Source organism: Salvia hispanica, chromosome 1 (assembly GCF_029641045.1).
Source record: "Salvia hispanica isolate PSC_SH4W2 chromosome 1, Shi_PSC_v1, whole genome shotgun sequence".
NCBI lineage: Eukaryota > Viridiplantae > Streptophyta > Magnoliopsida > Lamiales > Lamiaceae > Salvia > Salvia hispanica.
In genome coordinates, this window is record NC_142692.1 from 29,287,254 (window position 1) to 29,309,112 (window position 21,859).

Consider the following 21,859-nt stretch of genomic DNA (forward strand, 5'->3'; position numbering starts at 1 on the left):
CTCAACTTTCAGCTGGAAATTACACCTCCACAAATGTTAACAAGATAGATTTTATATGGAAATTATTATTATCCCATATTTAATACTACTACGCATAGCCATATATACTATATACACGCATTAAACATTAGGAGTATTACCTAAATCTCCCATTATCTTTTAATCAACTGAAAAAATTATTACAACAATCATTAGATATCGATACATAATATATATTATAGATTGAACTACCTCAAAAGTGCTTAACGTTTCCAGTTGTGATACTGCAGGTCTCTAAGAAAAAAAAATATCTCCGAAAGTCTCTAACCTTAATTATAATCACGAATCTTGTAATTGTAGCCAATTTTCGGACCAAAATACCCAAATGCCTTGAAGGGTACTTTTGGCAATTCCTAAATTCGCTGACATATGAATTTTGTCACATTTATGTAAGCAATTTCTTATGTGATATCCTAATAAGTTCTGATATTTCATAAGTGATTAAAGTTTTGTCAACATTTGTACAAAAAAAAAAATCTTATATTCCTCTATTTCTAGTTAGTGGTAACAATATACTCTCTCCGTCCGCGAATAGGAGTCCCGTTTTTTCATTTTAGTCTGTCTGCGAATAGGAGTCCCGGTTCACTTTTACCATAAATGGTAATAGGGTCTCACCTTCCACTAACTCATTTCACTCACATTTCATTTAAAACTAATATATACAAGTGGGACCCCTATTCCACTAACTTTTTTCCACCCACTTTTTTTATCATTTCTTAAAACCCGTGCTGCCCATGAATGAGACTCCTAATGGCGACGGAGGGAGTACTAGTTATATCATATATGAAATTCATTGAGAAACATAGTTATATCATATATGAAATTCATTGAGAAACAACAAAAATATGGAAAAGTAAAGTTATTTATGAAATAAAATCTAAATCAATAATACATAGAATAAAAAATATTTCATATTTAATGAAATGATACAAATTATTTTCTTGAAACACAGACATTTAAAATATTTTTTCATTATATATCATCAAACTAATTTGCTAATGTAAGCCTAACTTTAAGATGATTTTATATTTATTAATATTTTATTAAAAATTTTAATTTAGTTCAAACTGAAATTTTTAACATCATATGAATATCAATCTTTATAGATTGAATATTCAAGCATGTGACATTAGTTATTTAATCCTTGTAGATTTTTTTATTAATAATAGTATCTGAAATTAAGACAATGTAAATTTATAAATTAATACTGGAAAATTGGGGTACTATCATAATAAATAAAACCGATCGATAAATAAAGGTAAAAAACTAAAAAACAAATAAAAATTAGAGGAAATAGAAAACATCGAAAAATACCTGAAAATGAGCTTTATAAGGAAGAAATGGTCTCATTTTATTATTTTCATATTAATTAATGCAGATAATGATAAATATGCAAATTATAGAAAAATTAGAAAGTGTAAATAATAACAAAATTTTAATTACGTATGAAAAACTAGAATTTATTAGAAAATTGCATAAGAAGTTTCTGACAAAAATGTGGCAGAAATCACATGTCAACAATATAATTGAGAGACAAAAATGCCCTTTTAGGACCTGAGGGTATTTTGGTCTAAAAAAATATGATTCGTGATTATATTTAATGTTAGGATCTTCCAGAGATATTTTTTTTCTTAGGGACCTGCAGTGTCACAAATGAAAACGTTAGGGACTTTTGAGATAGTTCACTCTATATGATAATATATTGAGCATAATATATATTTAAATATATATAAAATATATATAGGTATATATGTGTGAACACACATAATAGAGTGTAATCACGTTTCAGGTGCATATTTTTCTTTAATTGATAACATTGAACACAATAAAATGATTATATAGCTTAATTATTTTTATTTTACTGTATATATTAATCACTATTAAATAGATTAAGTGTTTAATTTATATGCCATGTTAAAATATAAAGGTAGCTAATAATAATGATAAAAAAACAATTTTACTTGATTAAGAAGATTAAATTTTAGTTCATTTGGATCATACATAATTATGTAATGATGTATTATAGAACATTTAGATGAATAAACATGTAGTCGGTATTAATAAAAATACTTATAAACGAACACACATATATATATATATATATATATATATATAAATTCTTTGAAATCCATTGATTGCAGTGAAGATTTTTTTTTAATCGATTTGAAGAAGATGGAAGATGTGGCGTAAATAGGGGTGGGTCGATACGATATATCGTATCGAAAACGTTGTATCGTGTATCGTATCGAAAATATCGATATGAAAGAATTTCATATCGTTATCGTATCGAAAGTTTCGATATATCGAACTTTCAATACAAAATTTTTTCATATCGTATCGATATTTCGATATATCGTACCGAAATTCGATATATCGTTAAATATCGATATATATCGAAAATTTTGATATATATCGATATATATATCGAAAATAAAATATCGATATATCGAAAATTTTCGATATATATCGTATTTTCGATATAAAACGATATATTGCGATATAAGGAAATTCATACCGTTATCGTATCGAAAACTTACGATACGATATCGTATCGTATCGAAAATTACGATATATCGAAAATTCGATAATTTTTCGATATTTTTCAATACGATACAAGCGATATATTATTTTTTCGGTATTTTTTCCCAGCCCTAGGCGTAAATATATTTTGCAAGAATGATATGGTTATGTAATTTATATATGAAATATTTATACTTTTCATATTAAAATTTTTGACAACTAGCATGCGTGGAGGTGTAATTTCCAGCTGGAAGTTGAGCAATGTACATTTCCATTTGTCAATATATTATACCTGGGATACACTAAATCATCTTTCCACTTTGGTATGTCTAGACTATGGAATTTTTTCTCAATATTGTTAGTTTTATATTAAAGCTTACTAAAGTAGATATAATTAATTTCACCTTACGCACGTCTTTAGTGGAAGTAGTGCTAATTTCCACAATGGCTCTGTAATGTGTTTCAAAAGTAATTTTTTTGGAAAAAAAGAGCTAGATGGTTATACTAAGTGTATTAGTCCAAATATTTTACTCATTCTAATTATCATTTATTTTCACTTTTTGTACTCACAATAATAAAGTACTCCTAGTAAAGTTGACAAACCTGAAACTAGGGTAATATTTTTATTATTTAAATATAATTCGTAACATTTTCTATAAATTATTAATAAAATTGTATAGTGGTATGATATGTTGAGCCTAATAAAACAAAGAGATAAGCACCACTCAAGAATTGATTACGTGCATCTCTTATATTTCTCTCCATTTTTATTTCATTTTTTGACTTTTCCCCAAATATTTCCCTTTTGCGTAAGTACTTCCATGATCACCCAATGAAAATTTCGAAATTGGAAGTTATTTCTGCAACATGTTACTGCTGATTCATCGCCTCTTCCTTCAAACTTCAAACCGCATGTTATTTTTAGGTGAAATTTCTTTTTATCTTCTTCCGCTTCTTTTGTTTTGTTATCGAAGCTTGTTGATTTAGTGTTTTATTATGTTGTTGGTGAACGGAATTTACTGCACATGGAGTTTCTGTGAAAGTCTGGATAAGGATTGATGTGGCTGATTACTGATTTATTTCAATTTATGGTTATGGCACTAGATTTTTTACTGAGAGATTGCGTAAAAATAGCCGTGGCGGTATATTTGAAGCTTTTGTTTGTCTTGAGTTTGTAAAGAGGTCACTGTGAAAACATTATTTCCTGATTTTGGAATAACTAGAGTTGTAACAGAGACAAGTTAGAACATTTGATTCTAACATAACTGGTGAATGTAACTGGAGCAGCATAATGTATTCAAATTAGTATGATAGTTACTTTTGTTGAATGTAATTTTTGGTAATTGACCTTCATAATCGACTTAATACTATGATTTTGATCTTGTTTGCTAATTCTATGCTGCTCCTTCTGTAATTATGCAGAGTTCTGATTGTGACAGTCCTCTGATTCCACAGTGCACAAAGAGGCTGGAAAATTATTAAGTTTAAGTTGTTAGGTAAAGGACTTGGTGAAATGGGAGGTTGTTGCTCATCATCCAGAAAGCTGGAGCTTCGTGGAGCGCCAGTGTATTATTATGTTAGTGACCACACTTGTTCTTCTTTAAATTTTAGCGCTTTATCCGTGGCCAATCTCAGTCAGCAAATAGTCTTTCTGCTTATACATTTTATAAGTTCTGCACTACAAAGTTCTTTAAATTTGAAATCTGAGTTATATCTGTTGTCCAATATTATTTTATCCAAGTCTGATACAGATGTAATTTTCAAGTCTCTAGTTTACTCAAACTGTGGCTGTGGTAGATATTACACTTATACTGGACGATTGGATAGAACAGTAATAGACTAACAGATACAGTGCCATAAATATGTCTTCGGCACTGCTGTTGTCACATTAAAAATGGTTACAAACCTTGAAAACTATATAGCCCGCGGAGATGTAAAGGTGTAATGGAGAGTCTTTTGGTCAATACATGGAACTTGGTTGAGATAAATGATGTGAAAAGGGGAATTTCTGTTAACATGATAAATAGTCTTATATACTTAAGTACTAAATTTTAATGTATATATGGTACTTCATCTCGCTCTCTCCCCTACAGTCTTGACTATTGAGCATTTTGAAATCCTTCACGGGTATAAGGAGTTTATTTTTCCTTGCATTTGAGTAGACTATCTTTTAGTTATTACCATTGTGTAATAAGCACTCTTTCCTTATGATCACTTAGTTTTAATGTCACATCATTATTCAGTACCATCCATCTCCAGAAGAGAATGCATTCCTCAGTTCGCGCAGTGGTGGACCGTTGCTTGATTTAAATCTGAACATGTCAGCTCCTGACACTTATCGATCTCCTCCTGCACCTATACCATACGATGTGGTTCTGGGGCATCCACTTGTTGGGTCGAGAGACGCGGCTTTAAGTGGCCAGCTTTTAGGAAAACATATTTGCAAGGATATCCAATTGGGCATTCTTCCCCTATCTCCTAGGAAGACAGACCCTGAGCTTTTGAAATCTAATCCACTTACAGTAGCAGCAATGGATGAAGAAGATGTCTGCCCCACTTGTCTGGAAGGTAAAATAGTTTGCTGTATATTTTCAATTTTCTCCCATTCTTTCCATATCTGCTTTATCATCTATTTTCTTTTACAATATATCACAGAGTATGATTCAGAGAATCCTAAAATAATGACCAAGTGTAACCATCACTTTCACCTTTCATGCATACTCGAGTGGATGGAAAGAAGCGACACCTGCCCTATCTGTGATCAGGTTAGTCTGTGCCTGAATATACTCAACACCTTAATTTCTTTTCTATTTCATTTTTTCTTCCTTTAATGTTGTAGCTTCTCTCACAAAATCATGAAATAACATTCGTATCCACTTTTCACTTTTCGTGCTGATTTTATGCAAACAAATTTTGATACTTACGTAATTTCTCCAAATTGCAGGAAATGATATACGAAACTCCTGTGGGTGTGGCAAGATGTGATTAGCTTGGCTATTGTGTGTATAGCTCTTCTTTGTATATAGATAGGAATCCATGCAATTCATCATTCTCAATCCTTTATGGATCAACATTCATTTGTACAAAGATCATTTCACTTTGTAAATATTTCAAACGTCTCGACCCAGTTCAGCCCTATTGAAACAGATTAGTTTCAGAAACGTTGATAAAGAAGGGCATCATCATTCTTTCATCAGAAGGGCTGTCGCCACAAGCCTAAGAATCAACATTTCTGGTTGTTGTCTGCTTTGCAAGTGTGAGAGGCATGCATATAGACAGGGGATATAGAGGTATATAGTTACCACAATTCAAGATTTCTCTGTATGTTCTGTCAAGATTTAAGGTACGAAACAATTTATATAGCTTCTCGTGTTTAATAGTATTTGCAGGCTTGGTTGTAAATTTCTTTAATGTGCTGATCTATGAACTCATACACGTGATAGAATCGTTCTTGGCTTTGAAATTTAGTCATAGATTTATGTACATATTTATGAACTATTACAAAAATTTAGTGATATACATGTGCCGATTTATATAATCATACACGTGATAGATTTCTTAGAAACATTGAGTAAATTTAGTGAGCATGTTTTGGAATGTCATAGTGAATTCTGTTCCTTTGCCATCTAGAATGATTGGTGTGTTTATTTTATTTTGAGGTGGTGGTTAGAATTGGCGTTATACTATTGATTGATTGATTAATTAATTAATTAAATATTTAGATAAAATTAAATCTTGGTAAGTGTCACTATTACATATTGTTCATCCGTAATCATAAATTATTGGACCTAAAGAAATGGCATTTATTGAGGTGAGAGGTAAAGTTCGTAATAATAGGTATGGGGCATGATTTAAATGAGATTGTCTGGATTATATTTAGTTAAGAATATGTTTGTGAGATTCAGATTCATTTTCGTTGTCAATCTTATCCCTTTTCATGTATTTTCAGTTTACTTAATTATTTAAACACTTTATCATGTGTTATTAAAACATTAAGACTTGTTTTGCAGCGTGGATTGGATATAACATGATAATTAATTTGGGATAAATTTTTTAGGCCAAAAGTAGGATAATATCTATATAAGGTTTTTGTAATGTTGTTTTCTAGAGTACTCTGTACTCCATTTTAAATTAATTCTACACTAAAAATATCAACTAGTCTCGTAATAACTAGGGTTGCAAAACAAGCTAAGCTAAGTCAAGCCGAATACTACTCAATGAAAGCCTGACTCGAGTTCATATCTTATTGTTCGAGCTCGTTTCACCACCCAATTACCAAGCTCAAGCTCATGTAATGCTTGATAATATTATATTCGAGCTTAGCTTGAGCTAGGCTCGTGTGTTAAGTACTTGATAATGATATCGAATTCAAACTTGAGCCCCTCTTCTAATATTTGTATAAATGGTGTTTGAGTAGCACATATTATGGTATTATTCTTAAATGCTCATCCAAAGTATTGGTCCAATATCCACCACAACTTTTAACAGAAACAAAAGCTTAGAAATAAACTCAAAATAATTATTGGGTGTCGTCCATCCAAACATATAAGGCGGACCACATGTGTATTAGGCACCACCTACCTAATAATAAAAGACTGTCTCTATCAACAATACATAAAAATAAGTACAAAATCAAAAGAAAAAACACTTATGGGGATAAAGAACAACTAAAACAAGCCTGACATACTTTTAGAATTTAAATGTGTCTTATGTTGCATTAGTCGATAATTCTTAAAAGAACAACTAAAACAAGCCTGACATACTTTTAGAATTTAAATGTGTCTTATGTTGCATTAGTCGATAATTCTTAAAGAAATAAAAAGTGAATATGTCTTATATTGATAGTGAGTGCGGATGTGAGGCTTATATAGTGGTAGAATAGAGAGGGCTCAAAATCTGACTCAAGCTTGACTTGCTATCTTCGAATCGTACTCCGTGCGAGATTATTTTTAAGTGACTCTCAAATAGCTCACCAATGTGTATCTTTGGTCATATATATATAGGTTTGTGTTAAAATGACAACGTGACAACGCTTATACAACAATATTATAAACGCTACACAGCAATATTCAATACGGTAGACAGCAATCTATAGATTGCTGTATAGTGTGTCGGATATTGCTGTTCAAGAAAAATTGCTGTTTAAAGGCCAGCAGATTGCTGCCCGTCTTTTTCCAGATTTTTTTTTTGCCACGTGGCAGCTTATTATTCGTCCACGTGTACAAATGATTGGCTAGAAATTGTGGTATGGTGTTATTTTAAGGGGTGGTGCCACCCTAACATGCCCATATATATATATATATATAGATGTAGAAGTCGACCTAATGTCATTTTTTGGGAGGCATGGAGATAATGTTATTTTTAATCCTATTATAATCTCTTTCGCTCATTTTCACCACTTTCAAAATTAAATTTATTAATACGTAGACAACGTGTCTACTTTGCTTGTCGATTTATTTATTGTTTGTGTCTTGTTTTTAAGTCGACAGATGCATTAATATTTAATAGTGACGCACTCGAATAACCAAAATATTGTTTTTGGAACCGAATGATTTCTTCATTTTTATTCTATTGCTCTAAATGTATTTAGCAACGGTTTACATTTCTTGTTAATTGTTTGCACATTTTATTTGTGCCGTGTGTAGCTTATATACATACTCCTATTTCAGATAGATTATGTTATGTGTGTGATCTACTCATGGATGTCTTTCTTCTTGTAAAAAAATGAAATTATTTTTTTGGTAAATGCGATGAAGGTAAAATTTGACTGCACATTTTAAAGATAAATTTGTACGTCAAATAAAAGGAAATAGTTATATATATATACTGAAATTAAGCTAGTGGTCAATTATTGATTTTCATTATCTCTATATGCAAGTATATAAGAAAATTGACCAATTTTACAAATATAATGTTTTTTCACGCAACTCTTATATATATTTTCATTTTTTGGGGGGAATTGAATCTGTTTTACATGTTCATGTTTGTTTTTCTATTTCTTTTTTCATTGTCAATGTTTGCTTTCCGCGTTGGAATGCAATTGAATTTAAATGCTATAGACCTTAAATCAGGGCTAATCAGTCCCAACCTAAGTTAGTTATATAAACCACAAGTCCCAACCTGAATTTTATTACAATCAAAGAGTGAAATCAGGCCCAACAAATAAATCATTTTGCAAACAAGTGGCCTAATAAAGAGGTGATTTCATTTAAAGCATATCATATTCTCTCACAAATAAAGAGGTAATTTTTAATCATTCTCATAATTTTTTGTTACTACTTTATTTTTTATTTCAATACATAAAAAAAATACTCTCCCTGTCCCATTAAAAATGAAACGTTTTCCTTTTTTGGTTGTCCCATTAAAAATGAAACGTTTCCTAAAATGGAAACAACTCTATCTCTACTTTTTCATCTTTCTTACTTTACTCTCTCTTCATTTACTCACAAAACAATACTGCATAAAATCTCGTGTCAATTCCCAAATGTTGCATTTTAAGTGGGACGGAGGGAGTATAATTTAGGTAATAGTAATTGATTGAAGAAAAGTACACGTGTACATCTTGGTAATAGAGGGTGACTGTGGAATTGCCCATGTGTGCATATACATACATATAATGTATATATCCATTTTCTCGCACACAATTAATTCTTTCATTCATCTTCTCAACCTTACTTCTTTAACTCCAACAAGTAACTTCATTCTTCCCCTTTTTCTCTCTCATCCCTCATTTCCTTCCCCAAATCAAACTCAAGCAAGCTCAGAATCACAGCTAAATTCAACATGTCTTCCCCAAGCAAGAGGCGCGAGATGGACTTGATGAAATTGTAAGCTCTTTTTTTTTGTGGTGGAAGAGAAATTTGTGTTTGTTTTCCAATTCATTTTCTCTGCCTAAATTAGCTGCTGATATGTCAATTTTAACTGAAAATTTTGGTGTTTTGAAATAGGATGATGAGTGATTACAAGGTGGAGATGATCAATGATGGGATGCAGGAGTTTTATGTGCATTTTCATGGCCCTAGTGAGAGTAATTTTCCTAATATTATCTCAAACCTGAACCTTTTTCCAGATGAAATTGTTTTTTGCTTTTGATTCAGTATTTTTTTTTTCTGGCATCTTTTGATCCATTTTGTTTGCACCTTTATTTAGGAGTTTGATTTTTTCCACATTATGCAAGAGATGTTGAAGAGGAATAGAAAATTTGTCAAACTTGATAATAATAATTGAAGGTTGCTACATCCTGATTGAGTTTGGATCTTCTTTATTTGCGGCCGGGGTTGACTATATCCATCTGATTTATTAATTTGGGTATAATATTAGTCACATTAAGATAGAATGGATTCACCTAATAGTAAAGCTACAATCTTATTATTGGTTACATTGTATTTTATGGTTTTGATTGTATGAGGTTGAGTTGCGTAGACTCTTTAATGTTTAATGGATGATGTGTCTTGGAGTTTTGTTGAATGTTACCAATGGCATGTTTAGGTCCTTACCACGGCGGGGTATGGAAGGTAAGGGTTGGGCTTCCTGATGCATACCCATACAAGTCTCCTTCGATAGGATTTATAAACAAGATGTACCATCCCAATGTGGATGAAATGTGAGTATTCTATGACATGGAAGAATGCTAGATAGTGTGTTATCTCGATCAATATTGAAATGTTTCTTTCGGGATGATGATAATCCAGGTCAGGTTCGGTGTGTTTGGACGTTATCAACCAGACATGGAGCCCTATGTTTGGTAATGGGGTTGTGTACTCTCTTATGTTTTTGTTTCTATTCTTATCGCATTCTTGAATATGTAGTGTGTTCATTTTACTCATCCAGACCTGGTGAATGTGTTTGAGGTGTTTCTACCTCAACTCTTGCTGTATCCTAATCCATCTGACCCGTTGAATGGAGAAGCTGCAGCTTTGATGCTGCGTGATCGAGCTGCTTATGAACAAAGAGTCAAAGGTAATGAAAGCTCTGAAACTCAGGAATTGCTTAGAAGATTGTGGATTAGTTTTATGACAGTTCTGAAACTCTGATCTTTATACTTAAAACAAAAGAAGGGTTTTAAAACTAGAAAAGTAGTGTGGCGTTGATCTTGACCCTAGAGTGCAATGAAAGAGGAATCGATGTCTATGAGTTGTGTTAGTTCTAGGTTGAATTCTGTGCAATATTCGAGGCCTCCCAGTTTTCCCACATTGGCTGCATTCTGTAGGAAAGTAGTACGCCTAATAATATATAACATGAGCTTACACTCAGTGGAACCATAAACCTAAGGCTCTCTCAATCATATTTTAGGGGAATGCGAACTTGAGGAATAGAATGTTCTATATACCTATTATGGAAGCTATATAAAAACTTGATCCAGGTGCTGGAACCCCAGAGAGTATAACCTCGTGTGCTAACGTTTGATGTGCTTTTATAAGCACCGGCCATCTCGAGTGAGGACGTTTCCTACTCAAAAGCACTTTTGGCCGTTTGGGCATTTCTTTGATTGATTTACTTCAAGTATATCATGTTGAACTTCTGTAGCTCTATTAAGTGTATATGGTGCATTAACCCTATAGATCATATACTAGAGACTTTCCACATGTAGATTGGTTTATGTATATTGAGTGGAGTTAACACGATCGGTCATAAATCAGATTCCCACCTCCACCAAAACCACCCAAAAAATCAAAGGAAAAACTTATATGTACAAGAAATCATTTTCTTAAAGTCCGTAGTTGTTTCCAGCAACTTAGATGAGCTGGTTTATGTCCTAAAACTCAACATAATAATGCTCAGACTTTTAAAATTCCGTGACAACATGGCCTCAACCTTTTCTAGCTATCTGCTTGTACATATCTAATGCGCGTTATACTTGCATTATCCAGAATACTGTCAGAAATATGCAAAACCAGAAGATGTTGGGGATGTCCCAGAAGAGAAATCAAGTGATGAAGAGCTTAGTGAAGACGAGAGTGTGTCTAGCGACGAGGAAGTTGTGGGGCCGGTGGATCCATAGCCTTCCCTCACTACCAGTTTCAGTACTATGTCCAACTATTCTCTCTGTATGCTTCTATCAAATGCATATAGAAGAAGAAGCTATTCCTTTCCTACTGCAAAAAAACATGAGTATTTATATCCTGTTGTAAAGTCTGTTGTTGTAAATATATGCGTACATTGTTTGTAACTTTATTCCTCATTACAAATACCAAGCAAAAATCTTGCTCTAAGGGCAAGTTTTAATTTGTTGAATAATTGTTTCATAGTTTTAATAATTAATTTTACATTGATATAAAGTACTTTCAATAAACATACACTTATCTAATGCATTTCGAAAGTGTGAGCCATATTTAGGTAGCATTGTTGGGGTTGAATTCTGAATAGAGTAGCAATTGTTGTTCAGTCTTGGTTAAATGATTGAACTACAGTACTGGTATGTCACTGCAAAATTGAATTTCGAAAAGTCACTCTCACTCGCATCATCAAAGATTCAAAATTATTCCCTATTATGATTGAGATTGATTATAGAATGTAATTAAATTTGAATTGAAATATTGATTTTAGGGGACCCACCTATAACAATATCAGGTTAAAGTGATCATAAAATGTAACTAAATTTGATCAAGTTGAAGCTAAATAAAAACAAAAATCCGACCTGCCGGATTCGAACCAGCGACCTAAGGATTTCAGTAAACATTCTACAGTCCTCCGCTCTACCAACTGAGCTAAGGTCGGATGCTGTTAAAGCATCTCTCAAATTTTATTAAAAATATTCAAATTTTAATTGTTGATCATCATTGTCAACTGGGCCTTTCTAGTAGCTCTTGTCTGATTAATTGATTACTACCTTGGTGATGACAGATGACCTTGAAAAATGTGGCAGCTTATGTATGTGGACTTCCAATTCCATTACCAAACAATTGGAGTAATTCATAAACTCTAAAGTCAAACATACAGAAAAATATAAAGCCTACCCACCGAAGTCTAATTTTACTAGGTATACATAATTAATAAAGGTTTTATAAATTAATTCAGCGTGAGATGGTTTGTGACGTCTATCAATAGCTAGTGTTAATTTTATTGTATTTCATGGCTCAACTTTTAGATGATTTGTGAAACTAACTTGAACCTTAACAAATACTATATGAAAATAACCTTTTAACTTCCAAAAAAGTTAAAAAAATAGCTCAAATTTTAACAATACAAAAGAAATGGCCTAATTTTTTTTACAAAGTTGACACAAATATTTGAAAATAAAAATAAAATCCATTTGTTAGCAGCAAAGATGGAAAGGTTTGGTTGGAGCATGCTTAAGAGGTTATTATCCATTCCACCAAATGTCACAATATTGTAGACCTCTTTCATAGTTGCATCATCTCCATTTGTTCTACAAAAGGCAATTTTATCTTGTACTCAAGTGTTTTATAAAAGCTTACAATTTAAAATATGTTCAAGACCACTTTTACAATTTTTCATAAAAGGTTTAAACCATTTTTTTTTCTTTTAACTTCAGTCAATTTTATTACTTTCGTGAAAATTATGGCCTCCTTTCTATGTTCTAACGTTTAGGCCATTTTTACAAAGCTCACAATATCCATCTTTGAAAAAAGAGTGCAACCATCAACAAATCGAATCTCACATATAGCTTGTAAAATGCAATGGAATATTTCATGACAGAAACAGAAATTTGAACCAAAAAAATATCAATACATAATTAAGAGACAGTATTTCACAAAAAATAAAGGAATAGTTTTGATCTACTAAGAAAATAAATTCGATAATATGAGGTTTTCCAAGACATCTTACAAGTCAAAGGAAAAACAACCACTCTCTAGGGTCTGGTATAGGCCTTACTAATTTTAGCATATATTAGTAAACATGAAAGATATTTCACTTACCTGATACCAACATGCATGATCATCCCCAACAGCTAAACTGTCGATAGGGCTCGATGTCTAAAGAAGTCTGAAGATTCGATCCATCTCATTTCTTTGCGAGTTATGCGACCTCATATGATCCTTCCATGTCTTGTTGTACTGGTGTAGTAACATAAATATTAGTCCAGGATTTTCTCTCCAGTGGAGAACAAGTTCCACACTATTGTGCCCACAATGTACAGCACGACGGCCACTTTGAACACGTCATTCCAAGAACCTGTGAGAAGTATCAGTCGTAAAATTACTACTACTATAAAGGTGAGAAAATAAACTGGTGTGTATGGAATTTATAGTACCATGTTGAAGAATGTATCCGGTTGCAGCAGTCCCAAAGACACCAGCAAGTACGCCTGCAGTGTTAGATAATCCAAGCAGTACTCCCTGCAATGGAACAACATGACACTGTTTGAGCACCGGAGAGACGACCGGTTTAATGATTGTAAAACTTTACAGAGTAAGATGAGGAGTACTCACAGCATAACGCGGCCCGATATCTTGGTGATTGGAGTACAGACCAGATTGTGAGAATGCATCTGATCCCTGAGAAAGAAGAACGTGCATATATTATTGCTTCATTTGTTCTTTTAAGATCCATGAATGTGTAGAGAAAGTAACCGTAACCTGACTGCAAGCCATGCACAGCACTGCTAAGGCAGGTGTTTTTACGTTTCCAAGTTGGGTCAGAAAAAAAGCAGGGCCCAGGAACCCAATTGATTGCATTATCTGCAATGTGAAGAAGTGAAGAAGAGTCATACTCTTACACACCTGTTTGATTTCGAAAGCATGCGTCTGCCCTATAGTACACAGATGGCATGCTTCTTACCTTTCGAACTGTTGTAATTGAGAAGCCTCTGCTGATAAGGGTATCTGCAACCCAACCACCTATATTAGCGAACACAGCCATAGTGAGCCATGGAAGCACACAAAGCAATCCGGATTCCGTGAGGTTGAAATTCAAAACCTGCATATGGTAAACATGGAATTATCAAGTACAACTGCCTATTGAAGTGTATATGTAATGAATATCACATTTATACAATTAAAAAGTATCTAGCAATGAAGTCATATGTTACACTGGAGACAAACTGCATGAGCTGAATTTCTTTATTTACTAAAATAGCATTCAATAGCTAGGAATACCTGGTTATAGTAAGTCGGCATCCAGGTCAACAGAATAAACGTTCCCCAGTTATGACAGAAATGGGATATAATGAGAGCCCACACAGGAGCCTTAGACAAAATCTTCATCCATGGAATACTAGAGACTGGTTCTTTGGAAATGTTGCCTCCCACGATCAACTTCTTCTCCTCCAAACTTAGACTTGGATCTTCTTGAGGTGAACTGTAGGCCTAGAAAATAAGGAGAGCTGATAATTATTAGGAACAGCAGTAGAAAACGAAATATGTCAGTTAAGTACAGCACCAAACATAGTAAAACAATAAAAAGAATTAAAACTAAGGAGGAAGAGTATCAGTGCTTCTTTCGACTGCCCCAATGCAACTATAAGAAGCACGACTTTTTATTTACAAGAATTTCAACAGAAATAAGCTTGTATAAAAGAATATTGTAGAATATTATTAAGAGTGGGAGCTGCAAAGGGAGATTTAGTTTTTTTCCCATTGCAATTGACATTTTTTTTTTTGTTATTTCTTTCCACTCTTTTTTTTCAGGTTAAGGAAACAACAACCACCCTCACAGAAATCATTGCAGCAAAAACTAAAGCCTTACTTTGCTCAACCAAATTGCAAACCAGATACTTCCAAGGGAACCAAAAGAGTAGAAAACAGATGGCCAACCGAACTTGTGTATCAATGCAGGAGACGCTGCCAAGCCAGCAACTGAACCAAGATACATGCCACTGTACACTAGTGCAAGGGATCTGCTTCTTTCGGAAACAGGAATCCATCTTGATAGCAAATTATTCATGGCAGGCATAGCGACACCCTGATTAACAAAAAAAACATATTTTGGACATCATATCATGCTCCACCCATCAAATTCATCACTTTGCACAGTAGTGATGTGATTATAGTAAGCAGGCAACGATTTGGAAAAACTTAAGATAATATCTGCCGCCCGAAGCATGTCATACAATGGTTGATGTCATCCTTATGACCTTATCCATCCTATGTACAACTAGAACTAAATCAGTAGCCAATGTGAATCCAGCAATTTTAGGAACTATGAGAATTGTAATACCATTACGATAAAGTTCTTTCTAAACAGCAAATCATTTTGACCATTGTGCAACATCTTTTATGTGTTTACAGTGCATCAACTTAAGTAATTAAAGTGCAATCTGTGAGTAAAGAAAGAGCAGGAACTACAACCAAAATTATGACAAATTTAACATAAATACACTAGTCGCAGTCAACAGGTGATAAGTTGTAATTGCTATGACTTCACATCAGTACATACATTCCCAATTTTAAAGTTATGCTAAAACCAAAAAATATGCAGAAGAACAATATCTGAAAGTAAAATAATAGATATGATCTTTCGTATGCAGGAATACTTTAAATATAGGTATGTCTGTGTGTCCTTAAATTTTTTATTGAGTCAACGCATAACGCACAAGCTAACCTCACCAACTCCCATAAAAGCACGCGTTACAAGTAAGCAAGGCAGTCCAATTCTTGCAGCAATTGGGGTGAACATTGTTGCAATAGACCACCAAACAACTCCAAAACCGAGTACTAGCTTCCCACCAATTTTATCAGCCCATATGCCGCCAATGATCTAGTCAAAGAACATGTGAAGAAAAAAGAAGAGAATATAGCTGCTGCAGGATTGTCTCAAATGATGTCAGAGATTAGCTCAAGTCTTATTTATGCTGAGGATAAAATATGCTGAGAAACCACGGTTTCAGTTTATTCTTATCATTATTTTTGGAAGAAACCAAAAATGGTCAGAATATGAAACAGTAAATCTAGACAGTAAAATGGCATATTCTCTATTTAATATAACACCTTAAGATATCTAGACAGTAAATTTAAGTTTGCAGGAATGCAAGTATGCATCTGACCATTAGATAAATTTAGCTTCACAATAGCGTTGCTTTGTATATATAGTGAAGAATACGCCTTTTAAACAGGCGAAACAAATAATTAACAAAATACCTGAGTGAGCAGATAACCCCAGAAAAAAGAAGACTGAATTAGGCCAACTGTAGCACTGTTCCAATTGAATTCTTTTGACATAGGGAGTATTGCTATGCTCATATTCACCTAAAAACAAACAAACAAAAATGTCAGAGTAATCACTAAAATCTTTCTTATCTGGCTAGTATGAAAACTTACAAACTTAATCAATAACCACCTACTACTAATGTAAATTTGGACGAGAGAAAAATGCACACATAGTGGAGATAATCGGTGTAATATTGAGAAAAACAAATAGAAGAGATAATGATGAGCCTTACACGGTCCATATTGCACAACAGAAATGCAGCAAAGCAGAGGAGCACCATCACCCAACGCTTAGGGAACTGGCTCCCCCATGTTTTTGCTGGCTCCGCTCCTTCCGGTAAAGAAGCTTCACTTGCCCCCTCAGGTGATACTGGGGTCTCAAAGTCATGCTCTTCGGATTTGAATTCGGCCCGGGTCCTCATCACTGTTGTATGTTTTGATGGAGGCTTCTGGCCATAGCTAAAGCCGAGCTTATCCAACTTCCTTGTTTGAATCGAACCAGCATCAGAGTAAGCTGTTGAAAGACATGATTCATATGCTCCCCGGATTTTTACCCTTTTGTTCATGGACATAAGCTTATTGCTTGTCTGATGGGACATTATGAGAACAGGATCCAAGTTAAGATGAGACATCGCCTTTGATCTTGGGATTTCTCTGTTTGGTTTATCTCTAGCAGGAATGGATGAGTGATACACGTAACCAAATGAAAAGCTTGCCGACGGATGATAGTGCTTGCTGCAGGACATTTTCTTATGCACATACTGCACCGCACTGAGACTTGAGTCCTGACATCTTTGACGATCTGGTAGTGTTTCTCGATGATAAACTCGTCCTGTTGAAAACCAAAGGCAGGCATGCAACCATTACAATTAATGAGGACTAATTACAACCATACAGTTGAAACTGGTCCATATAGTTTGTATGGAATGGAAATTTATCCCTAACGGATGGCGATACGCCTCAAGACAATTGAGAGTGCCTTTACACTGCCATACATAAAATCAAAGCAAGCCTCATGTATGCGAATTGAGCTTTTTTGATTCCTTTCACAGTCAGAGAACTTGTGCAGATTTCTCGACTGGGGCAAACTTAAGCTCATCGTGAAAACATTGTATCAATATACCTAGGTCATTTCATACAGCTGAAACACTATATCAACTTTGCAATTTAATACACTAATGCTCACACAAGAAACTAAGTGAATGCCAGTTAAATCCTGTCGCCATTTCCACACATGAGTTCACAAAAGAACAATAGAGACTATAACCTCAAGCCTCGAGTTGGAAATCACGATGATGAATTACAGTCACACATTTCGCAATACTATTTCCGAGAAGATAAGCTCTCAACTACAGTGTCCATAATACAGAACAACAAATTATTGAAAACAGTAATGTCAATTTAGAAAATACGTAGATAATTACCAGAACCGACGAAATAGCCGAAATTCCGGTGCGAAACAACGGTGCTGATTGCCATTGCCAACGGAAAATTCTCTCGGGCACTAAGCGTTGTCGACTTATGCTGTCATGCCGCAGCTATAGATACCAATTCCTATAAAAATATCAAACTCGAGATTTTCTCTGACTAGATTGTGAATCTCTCTCTCTCAGTCTAAAAGTGGATAACACATGGAGCATTTGTTCTTCATTCACCAAATTTTTATTTTTCGTTAGCTACAAGAGGGCCGGAGGGTTACACGTATTCATTTTGCAATAATGAATAAACCCTTTTACTTATTGAATTGGGAAATTAATGCCAACGTCCGACGTGGCTAACCCAAACAAATCCATGTCATACTCAGAAATATTTTATCCTTAAACTTTATTCATATTATAATATCACAATCTCTATTCTATAACTCCTATTGTTGATTGTATCTTTTCAACTTTGATCTAAAACTCACATTTTTATTGATAATTCAACTCCAATTTCATTGTAATGTGATTGATAAGTCGTGGCAGCCCAAAAAACAAGGTGAAGAGCCGTTTGATAAATCGGAAGGAAATTAAAACTCACATTTTTATTGAAAATTAACTCCAATTTCATTCATACAAGGTAAAATCTGATTCTATAAGCAAAGATAAAGATAAAAGAAAAATCTAAAGCTAAAAGTAAACATAATTAATTCCAAATCAAGGTGGAGGAGATGAACATGTTAGTCGAGCCTAAAGTTGGAGATGAAGAGATTGTGAAGTTGATCCATGCTGCCAACACCCTTCTTCTTCGTCATGTCTGCTACACTCACCATTATTAGGCTGAAGAGATCCTTCACTCCCAGAAAGTGTGAAGCCTAAACCAAATTTATAAATCGATCAAGCCAAAATCAAATCGATTAAAATGAAACACCCTAAACACAAAAATTAGATGCACCAATCAGTTGAAAAGGGGTAAGAAATAATCATAATGAGAAACCAGTTATGAATGGATTCTATTCCCCTAAATTCTGCTCTGGCACCACTGTTTTATCGATTGTGGACTTTTTTTCAAAAATTTCAACTATCCACGCACTTACTTAAGAAATAATACTCAAACCCATCGCATATAAGTTAGGTCACAAACTCTGCAAATCGCAACTGATTGTTTGAATAAATAAGCAATGGAATTTACGAAGACGGGAGAGAAAACGAACCACGAGGAGATCGAGTAGGGTTTTCTCGTCGACGTTGACGAAGTGTCTGTCCCAGGCAGTGATTTCCTCATCACGCAAGCGATTAAGCTTGTGATCGATGTGTTTTCTGCAGTAATCGATTACTTTGGCGAGAATGTCGCCGGTAATCTGAGAAATAGGAAAAACGGCGTCACCGGCAGCCGGAAGAAAGGAGTGGATCGATCGGAACTCCGCGATTACCGTATCCTCCACCGGGAAAATATGACCGTCCGAACTCCTCAGTGAAGTCACTTTCTCTCTGTTCTCCATCTTTTCTCCTCTCTCTCTCAAATAAAGAAGATGCAGAAATTCAATGAAGCAAATTTATAGAGATGGAAATATATCTATTTGAAGTTTAATTCCTTCCTTGTATTGTCATGTAGTTATAGATATGTATGATATTATATTCACTAAGATTCTCTATGTTGGACGATATTTAGGTATTAATATTTCCATATTTACTTCAAGATTCTCTGTTTTGGCAGCTGGAATAATATTTTTATCTTCTCATTAGTCCTTAGATAACAAATATCTACTCTGTTTTGGCAGTTTGTAGTGTTTGACCTTAATGATTTCATTATCTGTTTCGGCTCATAAAATGCTACGCTCTGGATCCAAGATAATATGAACGTCTAAGCAATTTCGGTGGCCACGAAAGAACGCTAATAAATGTTACAAAGAGTATCTCCAAGGGCAGAGGTAAATATAAAGATAAACTAATATAACTATCATATTTATCTTTTTTCCGTAAAAAATCATTCTCCAAGGAGAGAGGTATATGAGAAGGTATTATACATTTTCCCATTTTGAAGAGGTATCTAAGGCTGTCAAAATGGATATCTGGTATTGGATACTCAATATCCGAACCCGAAAAAATCGGGTAATTGGATACCCGATACCCGATTTTTCGCGTTTCGAATCGGGATCGGGTATTGAGATTTTTGGAATATCGGATATCGGGTTACCCGATACCCGATCGGGTATACCCGAATTACCCGATTTATTTAATTCTTTTTTGTTTTTATAAATTATTTAGTTATTCTGATTTTTAAAATTTTAGAAAATTAAATGGTTAACTCATGACTGGATCTCAATCAGGGTTAGGATACCCCCAAAATCAAACGTAATTTTTACTATGTTAATGTGTTTTATGTTTATGTATATGCAGTAGTATATACTACATGGTGTATATATTAGGGTGTGTATGTTTAGGTATATACAGTACTCCGTGCCTCCATGGTGCATGTGCTACTGTGTCAGTGTTATTTGCTTATTTAGGATTGTGTATACAGTATTCATAGATTAGGTACAGTACATTGTTTTTTATGCATTTTATGCATTTCCAAATAGGATCATTAGCACGTAAAATACTACTCCATATAAGAGCATCCGCAATGGTCGGCTAGCGACCGGCTAGCCGATTCGTCGCGCTGGCCGATCGGCTAGCCGAACCATTGCAGTCGGTCAGCGCAAAATCGGCGAGCGGATCGGCATGGGCTCGCCGATCGCTCGTCGCTGGCCGAAACGCTAGCCGATCGGCTAGCCGCCATTGTGGAGGCCCGATCGGCCAGCGATCGGCCAGCGCCGATTTTCGATTTTTTTTTTTTTTTAAATCATATATAAACGCGATTTTCGTTTCATTTTCATTTGCACCACTTGTTTTAACGAGTTTTCTCTCTCTCTAACTTTCTGTTCAAGAGCATCATCGAGTGATGGATCACAACAACGAGTCCAGTCCGGCGACGAGCGGCTCTCAGACTCCCACAGTACCCGTGGGATCTGGATGGGGGCAGATGGGCCCGGGATTTAACATCTCTTGGAATCAGATGATGGGGATGATGGCTGGTGCGCCGGGGGGGAACCAGGGGGTATGCCGGGGGGTATGTCGTGGGGGATGCCGGGCGGCGGGCAGGGGAGCGGCGGGTAGTCAGCGCCCGGGTGGGGGGGTATGCCCCAGATGCAGCAGCAGATGATGCTGCAGCAGATGATGGGGATGATGTGGCAGGGGGGGATGCCGCACGGTATGCATCCTGGGATGCCCGGGGGGGGGGGGGGGGGGTGCAGGGGTCACCGGGAGGGGACGCGGTATATCGGCCCTCGCTTGATTTTTTGACGGCTTCGTCTCACACGTCGACCCCGGTGGAGACGCAGTTCTCTGGCGATGACCTTCTGTCATTGCATGATATGAGGATCGATCTCGGGGACGATGATACTCCCGTTCGAGCGACGCCGGCCGCGCCGAGGAAGAAGACGAGGGGGAAGGGGAAGGGCAAGGCGGTCGGCGAGTCATCGCAGCCCACTGCCACTGGCCGGAGGAAGTGGACGGAGGATGAGTACGCTGCGGTGGCCAAGGGGTGGTTGGAGGTGTGCGACGATCCACTGGATGCGAACAACCAGCGGGTTGTCAACATGTGGGCGAAGATCAGGGCTGCCTATAACACTGCCCGCAAAGGACTTCAGCAACGAGGAGGTCCGGAAGGGGTGGGAGCGCACCAGGGCCGCGGTGGGCCGTTTTGCGAATTTGTACGCCAACGCCCTCCGT

General features: G+C 35.3%; 4 protein-coding genes and 1 non-coding gene across 6 annotated transcripts; 2 read left to right on the top strand and 3 right to left on the bottom strand.

The window, feature by feature from the left end:
- The first annotated feature begins 3,300 nt into the window (after nt 1-3,300).
- LOC125222306 (putative E3 ubiquitin-protein ligase RHB1A) lies at nt 3,301-6,097 on the top strand. 2 transcript variants are annotated; one of them, XM_048124836.2, is made up of 5 exons: nt 3,301-3,484; nt 4,015-4,135; nt 4,803-5,127; nt 5,215-5,324; nt 5,504-6,097. In XM_048124836.2, the coding sequence occupies exons 2-5, from the start codon at nt 4,073-4,075 to the stop codon at nt 5,546-5,548; spliced, it is 543 nt and encodes a 180-aa protein (XP_047980793.1). In that variant the 5' UTR covers nt 3,301-3,484; nt 4,015-4,072; the 3' UTR covers nt 5,549-6,097. The 2 variants fall into 2 exon arrangements, with proteins under 2 accessions (XP_047980793.1, XP_047980792.1); XM_048124835.2 differs by having other exon boundaries at nt 3,303-3,484; nt 3,982-4,135.
- A 3,111-nt stretch (nt 6,098-9,208) lies between these two features.
- LOC125222305 (ubiquitin-conjugating enzyme E2 4-like) lies at nt 9,209-11,796 on the top strand. Its single transcript, XM_048124833.2, has 6 exons — nt 9,209-9,386; nt 9,507-9,586; nt 10,048-10,162; nt 10,251-10,303; nt 10,390-10,518; nt 11,430-11,796. The coding sequence occupies exons 1-6, from the start codon at nt 9,343-9,345 to the stop codon at nt 11,558-11,560; spliced, it is 552 nt and encodes a 183-aa protein (XP_047980790.1). The 5' UTR covers nt 9,209-9,342; the 3' UTR covers nt 11,561-11,796.
- A 394-nt stretch (nt 11,797-12,190) lies between these two features.
- Nucleotides 12,191-12,276, bottom strand: TRNAY-GUA (transfer RNA tyrosine (anticodon GUA)). Its single transcript is given in 2 exon segments — nt 12,191-12,226; nt 12,240-12,276. It is a non-coding gene; the product is annotated as a tRNA-Tyr (tRNA).
- A 1,004-nt stretch (nt 12,277-13,280) lies between these two features.
- On the bottom strand, nt 13,281-18,358 carry LOC125223459 (ascorbate transporter, chloroplastic-like). The gene is made up of 11 exons (XM_048126621.2): nt 18,092-18,358; nt 16,901-17,499; nt 16,599-16,706; nt 16,063-16,218; nt 15,208-15,423; nt 14,619-14,828; nt 14,302-14,439; nt 14,100-14,201; nt 13,953-14,018; nt 13,775-13,859; nt 13,281-13,695 (listed from the first exon to the last, which is right to left on the bottom strand). Exons 1-11 carry the CDS (start codon nt 18,144-18,146, stop codon nt 13,598-13,600), a joined length of 1,833 nt encoding a protein of 610 aa, XP_047982578.1. The 5' UTR covers nt 18,147-18,358; the 3' UTR covers nt 13,281-13,597.
- Nucleotides 18,359-18,671: 313 nt separating this feature from the next.
- On the bottom strand, nt 18,672-19,702 carry LOC125223756 (SKP1-like protein 7). Its single transcript, XM_048127043.2, has 2 exons — nt 19,300-19,702; nt 18,672-18,960 (listed from the first exon to the last, which is right to left on the bottom strand). Exons 1-2 carry the CDS (start codon nt 19,585-19,587, stop codon nt 18,826-18,828), a joined length of 423 nt encoding a protein of 140 aa, XP_047983000.1. The 5' UTR covers nt 19,588-19,702; the 3' UTR covers nt 18,672-18,825.
- Between the last annotated feature and the right edge of the window lie 2,157 nt (nt 19,703-21,859).